Raw genomic sequence first — 16,183 nt, forward strand, 5'->3', positions numbered from 1 at the left:
CTTGGCTGTTCTACCCTCTCCTGTAGGGTTGCTATGAATCAGAATCGACGGCACTGGGTTTTCGTTTGAGTATGCATTTAATGCTTAATAAAAAAAAAAAAAAAATTTTAGTTTTTTTTATAGAAGAAGGAGAGGTTAATAGATGGAGCCAGATCTAAGAGGATATGGGAGCATACAGAGTAAAGAACCCAGGGGAATAGACTTGCCTTGGTCAAGAAGTGGTCACCTCTATCTTTAGAGACTAGGGATGGAGAGAGAATACATGGGGAGGGTGCTTGAGAATGTAGAGACACATAGGAGGAGAGTTTAAAGAGTTTAGGTTCATAGTCTTCTGTAAAATAGGAAGCACAGTCATTTGCTGAAAGTGAAGCTAAAGAGAAGGAGGGTGCTAGGGAGTATGAGGCAAAATTACAGCCTTCGTTCAGGTTCCAACAGATACTTGAAACTTCATTTAACCTTCGAGGATTAAAATTAACATAGGACTTCTGATACTAGTTATTTACAAGAAGGCTCTTAATTATTCCTCTGAGGTTGACATGACTCCTTGTTAAATTTTTTTTTTTAATTGTATTCTTTAAAATGTAATTAAAGGTTAAGAAATGTTTACATTTGGTCAGGAGGGCTGTTTTTGTAGGCAAAGTACCCTTCCTTTGTCAATCAACTAATTTCATTTTCCTTTCTTGTTCAGGTCATGTATGGAGTGTTGGTCTTCACCTTAGTACTACGATCTGTTTATATTGTTACATGGTAAGTAGTTTGGATCATCAACACTATGATTATAGAGTGTGGCCAGACTTAAAACAGTAGAACTATAGCCTAAATTTAAATAACACAATAAAACCCAGCTCCAGCAGGGATGTTAATAGGAAACTATAACTCAACATTTATTATGGCATATCGCGAAGAATACTAGTTCTTCAAGCAAGTTGTTAATAGGTGTTACATGAAAGCAAGAGTTCTGAAATCAAAGAAATATGAGGAAGGCTGTGTATGATGGCCTTCTTTTGAATATGTATAGGGTACCTTAATATACTTAAAAACTTGAAAACTCCTGTTTCTCAAACCTGCTTGACTAGGGAACTTTTTACGTGACACCTCTCAAGGAAGACCACTGATGTCAAGAAGAATCAATGTCCCGTGAAACATTTGGGAAACGGACATAATTTTTATAGAGTTCATGAAGATTAAATAAGAAATAACATTCGTGTGAGTACCTTAAATAGGGCCTGGCCGTATAGCAGGTGCTCGTAAATAAATAATATGATTTGTGGGTTTGTTCTCTTTTTTGTTTTTTAATTAAACTTTTAATTCTGAGATCATTGTAGAAGCACACGCATTTGTAAGAAATAATATAAAGAGATCCTCTGTACCTCTTACCCAATTTCTTCCAATGGTAACATCTTGCAAAACTACAGTACAGTATAGCAACCAGCATTTCACAGTGGTAACAGCCAAGATGCAGAACAATACCATCACCACAAGGGTCCCTGTGTTGCCTGTTCATAGCCACATCTACTTCCTTCCCGGCAACTACTAACCTGTTCTCCATTTCTATAATTTTATCATTTCAAAAGTGTTACGTAAATGGAGTCATATTGTATATAGCATTTGGATTGGCTTTTGCATTCAGCCTACTTCTCTGGAGATTCATCCAAGTTGTTGGCTATTAATAGTTCATTCCTTTTTATTCCTGAGTAGTAGTCATGGTATGGATGTACTACGGTTTAACCATTCACCTATTGAAAGGCATTTGGGTTTCCATTTTTGAGCTAAGGTACAGGGGATCTCTCTATATTATTTCTTACAAATGCATGCACGTCTACAATTATCTCAAAATTAAAAGTTTAATTAAAAAATAAAAAAGAGAACAAACCTACAAATCATGGACATTTGTGTATAGGTTTCTGTGTGAACATAAATTCTCCTTTCTCTGGAATAAATGTCCAGGAGTAGAATTGCTGGGTTGTATGTTCTTTGCATGTTCTTTGCATGTTTAGTTTAGTTTTTTTTTTTTTTAAGTGCGAGCTGTTTTCCAAAGTGGCTGTACCATTTTATATTCGCACAAACAGCGTATGAGGATCCAGTGCCTCTATATCCTCGCCAGCATTTAGGGTTGTCACTTTATTTTAGCCATTCTAATAGGTGTGTAATGATATCTCATTGTAGTTTTAATTTGTGTTTCTCTAATGACCAAAAATGTTGAACATCTCTTTGTGTGCTTATTTTCCATCTGTATATCCTCTTCAGAGTATTGTCTATCTGTGTCTTTTGCCCATTTTCTAATAGGATTGTTTATTTTATTTAATGGTTGGGATTTAAGAGTTCTTTATATATTCTAGATGCTAGTTCTTTGTCAGATATGTGATCTGCAAATATTTCCTCCTGCAGCTTGTCTTTTCATCCTCTTTACAGGATCTTTTCACAGGGCAAACTTCGGTGAGGTCCAATTTATATCAATTTTCCTCTTAAGTTTTGTGCTTTTAGTGTCAAATCTAAGAACACTATGCCTAGTCTTAGATCCCAAAGATTTTCTCCTATGTTGTTTTTTTTTTTTTTCTTTCAAAGTTCTTGTGGTGGTTAAGGTTGTGTGTCAACTTGGCTGGGCCATGATTCTCAGTGGTTTGGTAGTTATATGATCTTATGATTACTTTCCTGATGAGATTTGATATAATGTGACCACGTCTATGATGGGATCTGCTGTAAGTTGCCAGTCAGTTGAAAGGGAGTTCCTTGGGCATGTGGCCTGCATCAAATATAAGTGGACATTCTGGCAAGGCACATGGGCTTTTGCTCATTCTGGGTCCTGCAGCTGGCGCCGGTTCGTCTGACCTCCAGTTCTCGGGACTTGAGCTAGCAGCTTACGTGCAATCTTGCCTGCTGATCTTGGGATTCATTGATCTTCACAGCCTGTAAACAAGAGCCTCGCTCTCTGACCAACTGATCTTGGATTTGCCAGCCCCTTTGGCTACGTGAATCAGGAGAAGCCTCTATCCTGACCCACAGACTTGGGATGTTCCAGCCTCTACAACTGTGTGAGCCATTTCATTGATACAAATCTGTCTATATATATGCTTACACGCTTTACTGGTTTTGCTTCTCTAGAGAACCCAGCCTAAGACATTTGGTACCGAGAGTGGTTCTAGAGAAACAAAATTGTAAGGATGAGTTTTCTAAATTGGTTCTCAAGTCTGGTTAGTCTTAAAGATGTTGATGACTCTGCTTCCAGTAATAAAGAGGGCACTGCTAACGCATGGTGTGAGGTGGTGTATTAGTCATCTAGTGCTGCTATAACAGAAATACCACAGGTGGATGACTTTAACAAAGAGAAATTTATTTTCTCACAGTCTAATAAGCTAGAAGTCCAAATTCAGGGCATCAGCTCCAGGAGAAGACTTTCTCTCTCTGTCGGCTCTGGAGGAAGGTCCTTGTCATCAGTCTTCCCCTGACTGAGGAGCTTCTCTGCGCAGGGACCCTGGGTCCAAAGAATGTGCCCTGCTCCCAGTACTTCTTTCTTGGTGGTATGAGGTCCCTCTGCTTTCTGCTTCTTCCCTTTCATCTCTTATAAGATAAAAGCTGGTGTAGGCCACACCCCAGGGAAACTCCCTTTATATTGGATCAAGGACCTGACCAGAGCAAGGGTGTTACACCCCATCCTTTTCTTGAACATAATCTAATCTTGCCTCATTAACCACAGGCAGAGATTAGGATTTATAACACATGAGAAAACTATATCGATCACAAAATGGAAGACAACCACACAATACTGGGAATCATGGCTTAATCAACTTGATACATATTTTTAGAGGACACAATTCAATCCATGACAGATGGCAGTAAAAGTACACAAAAAATCACCACAAATAAATCAGGTATTGGTGAAAGGTGAGGCTCTGGGTGATTGTATGTATGATACCTTTCTACAATTTTGTTGTAATGAGAAGTATAAAGAAGCTGGTTGGTTGGTCCTACTTTCCCTAAACAAACTGGTGAAAGAAAGAGATGAGCTGAGGGCTTCAGAGTCAAAGCTGAAGTGCCACATAAATGACCTCAAAGTTTCCACTTATGCCTTGAAACAAAGCCTTATTTCTTGTAGTAACAGAGCTGATATTGCCGAAAACCAAACCCAGAGTCTTAATCATAAGAGTGGCTGAATTACAATGCCAACTCAACAGTCAACCTCAAGAGGTGTCTGAAGTTAAAGTGAGGGCATTGATTGGGAAGAAATGGGATCCTAAAACTTGGGATGGGGGCATATGGGCAGATAATCAAGAAGCTGAGACACTGAACCCCTAAATTCCATTGAATCACTCCTGCCTTCTCACTCCCATCTGAAGAGATTACTCCATGTGTGTCTGCTAAACCACCCTCCCCAGTAAAACTGTTAGCCCCTCTACCCCATGTAATGAGATTAACCCAGCTGCATCTCAAGAGTAGTTGTTTAAGTCATTGCCTGGGGCATCACCTGAGGCAGATGTTTTACAAGACAGTAATGAATGTTCTGAAAACATTTCCCCACCACCAATTTTGTCTTCTAGACCTATAACTAGATTTAAGTCCCAGTGAGCCCCAAAAGGTGAAGTACAAAGTGTGGCCCAAGAGGAGGTACACTACACTCCAAAAGAACTGTTTGACTTTTCTAAGATATACAAACAGAAACCTAGGGAATGTGTGTGGGAATGGCTGTTGAGGGTGTGGGATAACAGTGCAAGACACATAAAGATGAATCATTCTGAGTTTATTAATATGGTCCCACCAAGCACAGATTCTTCATCTAATGCTTTAGCTCCAGAAGTTAGGAAAGGATCTAATAGATTATTTGGTTGGGTCACTGAAACATGGATTACACAGTGACCTACACTAAATCAAGTTGAAGTACCAGACTTGCCTTGGAATATTGTAGAAGAAGGTATCCAAAGGCTTAGGGAAATTGACATGCTAAAGTGGATTTATCAGGTTAGACCCAGAGACCCACATATGGAGTGCCCAGAGGACACACCTTTTACCACAATAGTGAGGAACAAATTTGTGAAGGGAGCTCCAGCATCCTTGAAGACTGCTGTGATTGCTATTTTTTGTAAGTCAGACTAGACAGTGGCAACTGCCGTAACTGAATTAAGACATGGAACTACAATGGGGTTGATTGGACCCCATCGTGGTAAGATCCAAGTGGCAGCACTCATTTGACAAAGACAAGGTGGGGCTGGTTACCATAATGGACAGCGAAGTCAGTACGGTAATCAGAAAAGCCTGACTCATATGGACTTACGGTATTGGCTACTTAGTCGTGGTGTCTCTAGGAGTGAAATAGATAGGAAATCTAAATATTTACTTGCTCTGTACAGGTAGATGAATTCCAGGTCAAGTGAACAGCAGTCTAACTCTACTCACCAGCAAAGAGAGTCAGGGTCCCTCAGTCAATTCCCAGACTCGCTCAGGTTTAAAGACCTACAACCCCTTGATTAAAGGGGAGGCCAGATCCCCTTAAGGAAAGACTCCAGTGCACTGCCAAAAACTTAAACTGTTAATCTTTCTCCCAGCCTTCACCAAAGTGATCTATGGCCTTTTACAAGAGTGACTGTTCATTGAGGAAAAGGAAATAATCAGACTTTTTGGGAATTACTGGATACTGGCTCTGAACTGACGCTAATTCCAGGAGATTCAAAATGTCACTGTGGCCCACCAGTCAGAGTCGGGGCATATGGAGGTCAGGTTATTAATGGAGTCTTGGCTCATGTCCGTCTCACAGCAGGTCCAGTGGGTCCCCGGACCCATCCTGTAGTGATTTCCCTAGTTCAGGAATGCATAATTGGAATAGGTATAGTCAGCAACTGGCAGAACCCCCAAATTGAATCCCTGACAAATGGAGTGTCTTAGTCATCTAATGCTGCCATGACAGAGATACCACAAGTGGTTGGCTTTAACAAAGAGAAATTTATTTCTTCACAGTAAAGTAGGCTAAAAGTCCAAATTCAGGGCATCGGCTCCAGGGGAAGCCTTTCCCTCACTGTTTGCTCTGGAGGAAGGTCCCTGTCCTCAATCTTCCCCTGGCTGAGGAGCTTCTCAGGTGCAGGGACCCTGGGCCTAAAGGATGCACTCTGCTCCTGGTGCTGCTTTCTTAATGGTATGAGATCCCCAACTCTCTGCTTGCTTCCCTTTTATCTCTTGTAAGATAAAAGGTGGTGCAGGCCACACCCCAGGGAAACTCCCTTTACATTGGATCAGGGATGTAACCTTAGTAAGGCTATTACAATCCCACCTTAATCCTCTTTTACATAAAATTACAATCACAAGATTAAAGATAACCACACGATACTGGGAATCATGGCCCAGCCAAATTGATAAACACATTTTTGGGGGGACATAATCCAATCTATGACGTGGTGTAAGGGCTATTATGGTATGAACAGCCAAGTGGGAGCCATTAGAACTGCCCCTACCTAGAAAAATAGTAAACCAAAAGCAACACTGCATCCCTGGAGGAATTGCGGAGATTACTGCCACCATCAAGGACTTGAAAGATGCAGGAGTGGTGAGTCCCACCACATCCCCATTCAACTAGGCTGTTTAGCCTGTACAGAAAACAAGTGGATCTTGGAGAATGACACAATTATCAAATATTTAACCAGGTGGTGACTCCAGTTACAGCTGCTGTTCCAGATATGGTTTCATTGCTTGAGCAAATTAATACATCTCATGGCGTATAGTGTTCAGCTATAGATCTGGCTAATGCCTTTTTCTCCGTACCTGTTTTGAAAGACCACCAGAAGCAGTTTGCCTTCAGCTGGCAAGGCCAGCAATACACTTTTCAGTTGCCTACCTCAGAGCTGTATCAACTCTCCAGCCCTATGTCATAATGTAGTCTGCAGGAACCTTGATTGGCTCCTCTTCCAGAAGACATCACACTGGTCCATTACATTGATGACATAATGCTGATTGGACCTGGTAAGAAAGAAGTGTCAGTGACTCTGGACTCATTGGTAAAACATTTGCACGCAGGAGGGTGGAAAATTAATCCCGCAAAAATTGAGGCGCCTTCCACCTCAGTGAAATTTCTAGGGGTACAGTGGTGTGGGGTATGTCAAGATATTGCTCCTAAAGTGAAGGATAAGTTGCATCTGGCCCCTCCCACAACTAAAAAGAAGGCACAACACCTAGTGGGCCTCTGGATTTTGGAGGCAACATATTCTTCATTTGGGTGTGCTGCTCTGGCCTATTTATCACATGACTCAAAAAGCTTCTAATTTTGAGTGGGGCCAGACCCAAGAGAAAACTCTGCAACAGGTTCAGCCTGCTGTGCAAGCTGCTCTGCTCCTTGGGCCGTATGGTCCAGCTAATCTAATGGTGCTTATAGTGTCAGTGGCAGACAGAGATTCTGTTTGGAGTTTTTGACAGGCCCCTATTGGTGAATCACAGTGCAGACCCTTAGGATTTTGGAGTAAAGCTCTGCCATCCTCTGCAGATAACTACTCTCCTTTTGAGAAACAGCTTTAGGCTTGTTATTGGGCCTTAGTAGAGACTGAACGCTTAACCATGGGATAGCAAGTCACCATGTGGCCTGAGCTGCCCAGCATGAACTGGGTGTCCTCTGACCCAGAATGTCATAAAGTTGGACGTGCACAGCAGCATTCCATCATTAAATGCCAGTGATGAGATCGAGCCTAGCAGGACCTGAAGGCACAAGCAAGTTGCATGAAGAAGTGCCCCAAATGCCTATGGTCTCCACTCCTGTCACATTACCTTCCTTCTCCCAGTCTGCACCTCTGGCCTCATGGGGAGTTCCTTATGATCAGTTGACTGAAAAAGGAAAAAACTTCTGTCTGGTTTACAGATGGTTCTGCGTGATATGCAGGCATCACTTGAAAGTGGACAGCAGCAGGGCTACAACCCCTTTCTGGGACCTCCCTAAAGGACAGTGGTGAAGGGACATCCTCCCAGTGGGTCTGTCTTGATTTATGTTCCATGGGTGCTTGAAAAGAATGTGTATTCTACTCTTGCTAAATGGAATGTCCTAAAAATAAATGTCGATTAAATCCTATTGGTTGGTGGTTATATTTGGGTCCCCAAGACCACCCTCAGTTTTGATGATTTGTTAGAAGAACTCACAGAACTAAGAAAAGCTCTTATAAAAAAAAAAATTTTTTTTTTTGCTCTTATAGTTACTGTTTATTACAGTGAAAGGATACAGATTAAAATAAGCAAAGGAAAGTCATATAGTGCAGAGTCTAGGAGAAGCCAGGTGCAAGCTTCCAGTTGTCCTCTCCCGGAGGAGTTGATTAGACAGTGCCTAATTTTCCCAGCAACGATGTGTGAAAACACATATAGGTATTGCCAACTAGGGGACCTCACCTGAGTATTGCGGTCCAGCGTGGTCATCGGGGGTTAGTCACATAGGCCTTGTGCACCCATATGGCTAACCTAAGCTACTCTTACTCTAGCCCTACTAGAGGTCAAACTGATACAGTGTGGCCCAGGGCCCCAGGTGAACAAAAACAAGGTATTCACTATAAGTCACATTATTAACATAAATCACCTGCATGGCCAAGGTCTCAGTTATACAAGAACACTCTTATCAGGCAGGATATTCCAAAGTCTTAGAGACTTTCTGCCAGGAACCAGTCAGGGGCCAGTCCTTTCTTTGCAATCTACAGTATTTGTGCACCCGAAGTCTTCTGAGTTAAGTGTAACCAAAGTCCTCTGAGTTAACCCTTTATTGCATATTGAGGTTGTTGAGTTCTTCTGTATCCTTGTTGATGTTCTGTCTAGGTGTTCTACCAATTGTTAAGAGAGAGTTGTTTAAGTCTCTGAACATAATTGCGGGTTTGTTTATTTCTCCTTTGTTCTATCAGTTTTCATTTCACATATTTAGCAGCTCTATTGTTTGGTGCATAGACATTTAGAATCGCTGTTTCTTTGTGGTGGATTGACCCTTTTGCCATTATGTAATGTCCCTTTCTGTCTCTAACAAATTTCTTTGAAGTCTACTCTATCTGATATTAGTATTAAAAACAAACAAACTTGTTGCCGTCGAGTCATTTCCGGCTCATAGCAACCCTATAGGACAGAGTAGAACTGCCCCGTAGAGTTTCCAAGAAGCACCTGGTGGATTGGAACTGCCGACCTTTTGGTTAGCAGCTGTAGCACTTAACCACTACGCCACCAGGGTTTCTGATGTTAGTATAGCCGTTTATTAATATTGTTTTCTTTAATATAAAGTTTACATGATATATCTTTTACTGTTCTTTCACTTTCAACCTGCCTGTATCATTGTATTTGAAGTGAGTTTCCTTTGGACATCATGTAGTTGGGTCATGTTTTTTAATCCACTCTTCCAATATCTATCTCTGTACATCTATGTCTTTAATCCTCCTTGTAGTTGGTCCATTTTTTTTTTATTATTATTGTGGTAAAATATACACAATATAAGATTTTACCATTTTAACTATTTTTAAGTATACAGCTCAGTGGCATTAATCACACTCACAATGTTATGCAACCATCACCACTACTTGTTTCCAAAACTTCTCCATTACCCTAAATAGAAACTCTGTACCCATTAAACAATAACTCCCATTGCCCTCTTCCGCTAGCCCATGTAGCCATTAATCTACTTTCTGTCTCTATGTATTTGACTATTCTACATATTTCATATAAATGGGGCCTTACAATATTTGTTCTTTTGTGTCTGACTTATTTCACCTTGCATAATGTTTTCAAGGTTTAGCCATGTTGTAGCTTATATTACAACTTCATTTCTTTTTCTGGTGGAATAATGTTCCATTGCCAATCTCTTTTAATTGGTGTATTTAGATCATTTACGTTAAGGTCATTATTAATATAATTGGGCTTAAGTCTACTGTTTTATTTTTTGTTTCCTCTTTATTTTCTGTTTTTCACCTCTCTATTTTCTTCCTGCTTTACTGTGAGTTACTTGAATATATTTTAGAATTCCATATTGGTATATCTATAGTGTTTGTCCTCCATGCGTCTGTCAGTTTGTCATACTGTGGGGGCTTGTGTGTTGCTGTGATGGTAGAAGCTATGCCACCAGTATTCAAATGCCGGCAGGGTCACCCATGGTGGACAGGTTTCAGCTGAGCATCTAGACTAAGACAGACTAGGAAGAAGGACACGGCAGCCTACTTCTGAAAAGAATTAGCCATTGAAAACCTTAAGGATAGCTGTGGAACATTGCCTGATACAGTGCCAGAAGATGAGCCCCTCAGGTTGGAAGGCACTCAGAACACTACTGGGGAGGAGTGGCCTCCTCAAAGTAGAGTTGACCTTAATGATGTGCATGGAGTCAGGCTTTTGGGACCTTCATTTGCTGATGTGGCATGACTCAAAATGAGAAGAAATAGCTGCAAACGTCCATGAATAATCGGAACATGGAATGTACGAAGTATGAATCTGGGAAAATTGGAAATTGTAAAAAATGAAATGGAATACATAAACATCGATGTCCTAGGCATTAGTGAGCTGAAATGGACTGGTATTGGCCATTTTGAATCAGACAATTATATGGTATACTATGCTGGGAATCTTAGGCTAGGTTCTCTAGAGAAGCAAAACCAGCAAAATGTATAAATATATATAGAGAGAGATCTGTATCAAGGAAATCGCTCACACAGTTGTAGAGGCTGGAACATCCCAAGTCCGTGGTTCAGGATAGCGGCCTCTCTTGATTCACGTAGCTGCAGGGGCTGACGAGCTCAAGATCAGCAGGTCAGACAGCATGACTCTTGCTCACAGGCTGCGAAGATCAATGAATCCCAAGATCGGCAGGCAAGACCACAGGTAGGTTGCTAGCTCAAGTCCCAAGAACTAGAGGTCAGATGAACAGGAGCCAGCTGTAGGATCCAGAATGAGCAAAAGCACATGAGCCTTGCCAGAATGTCCACTTATATTTGATCCAGGCCACACACACAAGAAAAACGCTCTTTCAACTGATTGGCAACTCACAGCAGATTCCATCATGAAGGTGATCACATTATATCAACTCTCATCATGGAAGTGACAACATCATACAACTACCAAATCACTGAGAATCATGGCCCAGCCAAATTGTCACACAACCTTAACCATCATGATGAATGGCATTGCATTCATCGTCAGAAAGAACATTTCACTATCTATTCTGAAATACACTGCCGTCAGTGATAGCATAACATCCATATACCTACAAGGAAGACCAGTTAATACGACTGTTATTCAAACTTATGCACCAACCACTAAGGCCAAAGATGAAGAAGCTGAAGATTTTTACCACCTTCTGCACTCTGAAACTGATCGAGCATGAAATCAGGATGCAGTGATAATTACTGGTGACTGGAATGTGAAAGTTGGAAACAAAGAAGGATCGGTAGTTGGAAAATATGGCCTTGTCGATAGAAACAGTGCCAGAGATCTCAAGATAGAATTTAGCAATACCAACAACTTGTTCATTGCAAATACCTTTTTTTTTTTTTTTTTTTTACGACATAAACAGCAACTATACACGAGGACCTCACCGGATGGAATACAAAGGAATCAAATTCACTACATCTGTGGAAAGATAAAATGGAAAAATGCGATATCGTCAGTCAGAACTAGGCCAGGGACTGACTGCAGAACACACCATCAATTGCTCATATGCAAGTTCAAGCTGAAGCTGAAGAAAATGAGAATAAGTTCATAAGAGCCAAAGTATAACTTTGATTATATCCCACCTGAATTTAGAGACCATCTCAAGAATAGATTTGATGCATTGAACAGTAATGACTGAAGACCAGATGAGTTGTGGAACAACATCAAGGACATCAAACATGAAGAAAGCAAGAGGTCATTGAAAAGACAGGAAAGAATATCAAAGACCAAAATAGATGTCAGAAGAAACTCTGAAACTTGCTGTTGGACATTGAGTAGCTAAAGCAAATGGAAGAAATGATGAAGTAAAAAAGCTGAACATCAGGTTTCAAAGGGCAGCTCGAGAAGACCAAGTATTATAATGACATGTGCAGAGACTTGGAATTAGAAAACCAAAAGGGCAGAACATGCTCAGCATTTCTCAAGCTGAAAACTGAAGGAAAAATTCAAGCCTCGAGTTGCAATGTTGAAGAATTCTACAGGGAAAATATTAAACAACGCAGGAAGCATCAAAAGAAGATGGAAGGAATACATAGAGTCATACCAAAAAGAATTGGTCAACATTCAACCATTTCAGGAGGTACCATGTGATCAGGAACCAATGGTACTGTAGGAAGAGGTCCAAGCTACACTGAAGGCATTGGCGAAAAACAACGCTCCAGGAATTGACCGAATACCAATTCAGATGTTTCAACAAAAGCATGGAGTGCTGGCAGTGCTCACTCATCTATGCCAAGAAATTTGGAAGACAGCTACCTGACCAACCGACTAGAAGAGATCCATATTTATGCCTGTTCCAAAGAAAGATGATCCAGCTGCATGTGGAAATTATTGAACAATATCATTAATGTCTCATGCAAGTAAAATTTCGGTGAAAATCATTCAAAAGCGGCTGCAGCAGTATATCCACAGGGGACCGCCAGAAATTCAAGCCAGATTCAGGAAAGGATGTAGAACGAGGGATATCATTGCTGATGTCAGATGGATACTGGCCAGAAGCAGAGAATACCAGCAAGATGTTTGCCTGTGTTTTATTGACTATGCAAAAGAATTTGACTGTGTGGATCCTAACAAAATTATGGATAACATTGCAAAGAATGGTAGTTCCAGAACTCTTGTTACTCACGAGGAACCTGTACATAGATCAAGAGGCAGTTGTTCAAACATAACAAGGGGATATTGCGTGGTTTAAAGTCAGAAAACGTGTGTGTCAGGGTTATATCCTTTCACCATACTTATTCAATCTGTATGCTGTACAAATAATCCAAGGAACTGGACTACATGAAGCAGAATGCAGGATTGGAGGAAGACTCTTTTAACATCCTGTGTTATGCAGGCAACACAACCCTGCTTGTGAAAAGTGAAGAGGACTTGAAGCACTTATTGATGAAGATCAAAGACCATAGCTTTCAGTATGGACTACACCTCAGCATAAAGAAACAAAAATCCTCACAACTGGACCAATAGGCAACATCATGATAAACAGATAAAGTTGTCAAGTATTTCGTTTTACTTCAGTCCACAGTCAACGTCCATGGAAGCAGCAGTCAAGAAATCAAACAGCGAATTCCACTGGGCGAATCTGCTTCAAGAGACCTCTTTAAAGTGTTGAAAAGCAAAGGTGTCTAGGTGCGCCTGACCCAAGCCATGGTGTTTTCAGTTGCCTCATATGCATGTGAAAGCTAGACAATGAACAAAGAAGACTGAAGAAGAATTGACTCCTTTGAATTGTAGTATTGGTGAAGAATATCGAACATAGCATGGATTGCCAGAAGAACGAACATACCTGTCTTGGAAGAAGTACAGCCAGATGCTCCTTAGAAGCAAGGATGGTGAGACTACATCTAACATATCTGGACATGTTATCAGGAGGGACGGGCCCTGGAGAAGGACATCACGCTTGGTAAAGTAGAGGGTCATTGAAAAAGAGGAAGACCCTTAATGAGATGGATTGACATAGTGGCTGAAACAGTAGGCTCAAGCATAATAATGAATGTGAGGATGGCACAGGACTGAGCAGTGTCTGAGCAGTATGATTGCTGTGAGTTGGAACCGACTCAACAGCACCTCACAACAACATAGTGTTTGTGAATGTTTCTCTGTGTGTCGCTTTTTTAGTGATTACTCTCACTATTTCATTATATATTTATAACTTACTACAGTCTACTGGTATTAATATTTTACCAGTTCTAGTGAAGTGCAGAAACTTTACCCTCTCTTCTCATTTTCTTTGCCCTTCCCTGTTTAAAATATAATTGTCTTAAATATTTTCTCTACATGCATTTAGAACCACATCAGACAGGATCATAATTTTTGCCTCAACCATCAAACGTAATTTAGAAAACTCAAGAGAAGGAAAATGTATTTATCTATATTTTTACTCTTTCTGTCCTTTTTTCCTCCTGACATTCCAATATTCCTTCTTCCATCATTTCCTTTCTGTTTAGAGCACTTAGTCGTTCTTTTAGGGTTGGTCTACTGGCAATGAATTCTTTGTTCGTCTTCATCAAAAAATGTCTTGATTTCCATTTCATTCTTTTTTTTTTTTTTTACTTGAGATGAAAGTTTACAGAACAAACTAGCTTCTCATTAAACAGTACACATATTGTTTTATGACATTGGTTAACAACCCTATGACATGTCAGCGCTCTCCCTTCTTGACCTTAGGTTCCCTATTACCAGCTTTTCTGTCCCCTCCTACCTTCTAGTCCTTGCACCTGGGCTGGTGTGCCCCTTTAGTCTCGTTTTGTTTTATGGGCCTGTCTAATCTTTGGCTAACTTAAGAGTGACTTCATGACTGAGCTAAAAGAGTGTCCAGTGGCCATACTCTGGGGATTTTTCTAGTCTCTGTCAGGTCAGTAAGGCTGGTCTTTTTTGTGAGTTAGAATTTTGTTCTACATTTTTCTCCAGCTCTATCCAGGGCCCTCCATTGTGATCGCTATTAGAGCAGTCAGTGGTGGTAGCAGGGCACCATCTAGTTGTACTAGACTCAGTCTGGTGGAGGCTGTGGTAGTTGTGAACCATTAGTCGTTTGGACTAATCTTTCCCTTGTGTCTTTAGTTTTCTTCATTCTTCTTTGCTTCCACTGAGAACACTGGAGTATCTTAGGTGGCCACTCACATCCATTTCATTCTTGAAGGATATTTTCACCAGATATAGGATTCTAGGTTGATAGTTCTTTTCTTTCAGAACTTGAAATAGTTGTGCCGCTTTTTTCTGGACTTCCAAGTTTTCTGATGAGAAATCCTCTGTTATTCAGATCGTTTTTTCCCTACAGATAACATGTTGTTTCCCTCTCACTGCTTTCAAGATTTTTCCTTGTCTTTGGTTTTCGGAAATTTAACTATGGCGTGTCTTGATGTGGATTTCTTTGGGTTTATCCTGTATGTAAAGAAGCATAAAACACAGTCCTTGCCTTTTATCAAGTCTGATAGAATACCAGTACTTTTAGAAACACATATACAAAAGTACTTAGCTGTGAAAATCCTATGATAGAAAAACATTTTTCTTCCACCTCCCTTGACCCAGCTTCTTTCTTATATCTGCATTTCGCGGTCATTTAGCACTGTTCAAACATTCTTTTAAGTGCATAACTCAAATGAAAGTAAAAAAATTCCATAGGGCCAAGTCCAAAGAAGGAGCTGAAAACTAGAGTAACTTGAAGCATTTGCAAATACCAGAAAACTAGAGCTTTAGGTTTGAATAGCCTCATGGGAGTTAGAAGACAAAGCTCTTGGCACATTCAATTGGGACAGTTGAAACTGTTTCCCCACCACTGCCTACATATACAGAAAACCAGGATCATCAAAAAAGTATACTGCCATTGAAGGACTGGGCTAGAAAAAAAAATACTGCTCTGCAGTAACAGGGCTCTAACAAGGTAACTTATCTTTTAGCCTTTTTTTAAGTAAGAAAAATGACTCCCCTGAGAATTGTAATAACTACTTTGATTCAGAAAGGATTGTGTTTCAAATGTACATAACCTTCATTGTCTGAGAAACCTCAGAGTGTAAAATTAACTCAAACTGATCCAACTTTGATAGTGATTCAGCGTATCTGCAAAAAAGAAAAGCAAATTATTTTCAAAGAAATGCACCCTTAATATAAACCCTTCAGGATTCCCACATATGAATATCACATATGAGTAAGCAATCAACAGTTCCAAAACCAGAGGTGGGAATAAGCCATCATAAGCACAAGTCAGAAGAAAACAAAGAGAATTAACCCCTAAATCAGATGTTTAGTATAAAGTAACAATTAGAAAATGTTTAATGACATAAGAGGGAATGAAAATATGAACAAAGTACAATTTCGTTTTGAAAAATGAAAAGCCAGATTTGAAAAGAAATCAAAGAATTTCTGAAATTAAAAAATACAATCATTGAAGTTAAAAACTCAGTGGATTTAAGTGAAAAGTAGATTAGACATAGCTGAAGAGAGAATAAATTGGAAGATGGATCTAAAGAAACAAGCTAGAAAACATGATGAAGAAATAACGTGTCTAAATTGCATTTCCAAAGGAAGAGAATAGCAAAAATGGAGAAAGAAAAATGAGGGTATT

General features: G+C 40.1%; 1 protein-coding gene across 1 annotated transcript in view; it reads left to right on the forward strand.

Moving 5' to 3' along the window:
* Window positions 1–16,183, forward strand: part of ACER3 (alkaline ceramidase 3) — a 169,336-nt gene that overhangs the window by 122,093 nt on the left and 31,060 nt on the right. The window contains exon 7 of the mRNA XM_003420075.4: window positions 689–747. Coding sequence (XP_003420123.2) covers window positions 689–747 — 59 coding nt within the window. The remainder of the gene's footprint in view (window positions 1–688; window positions 748–16,183) is intronic.

This window comes from Loxodonta africana, chromosome 7 (genome assembly GCF_030014295.1).
Source record: "Loxodonta africana isolate mLoxAfr1 chromosome 7, mLoxAfr1.hap2, whole genome shotgun sequence".
Taxonomy (NCBI): domain Eukaryota; kingdom Metazoa; phylum Chordata; class Mammalia; order Proboscidea; family Elephantidae; genus Loxodonta; species Loxodonta africana.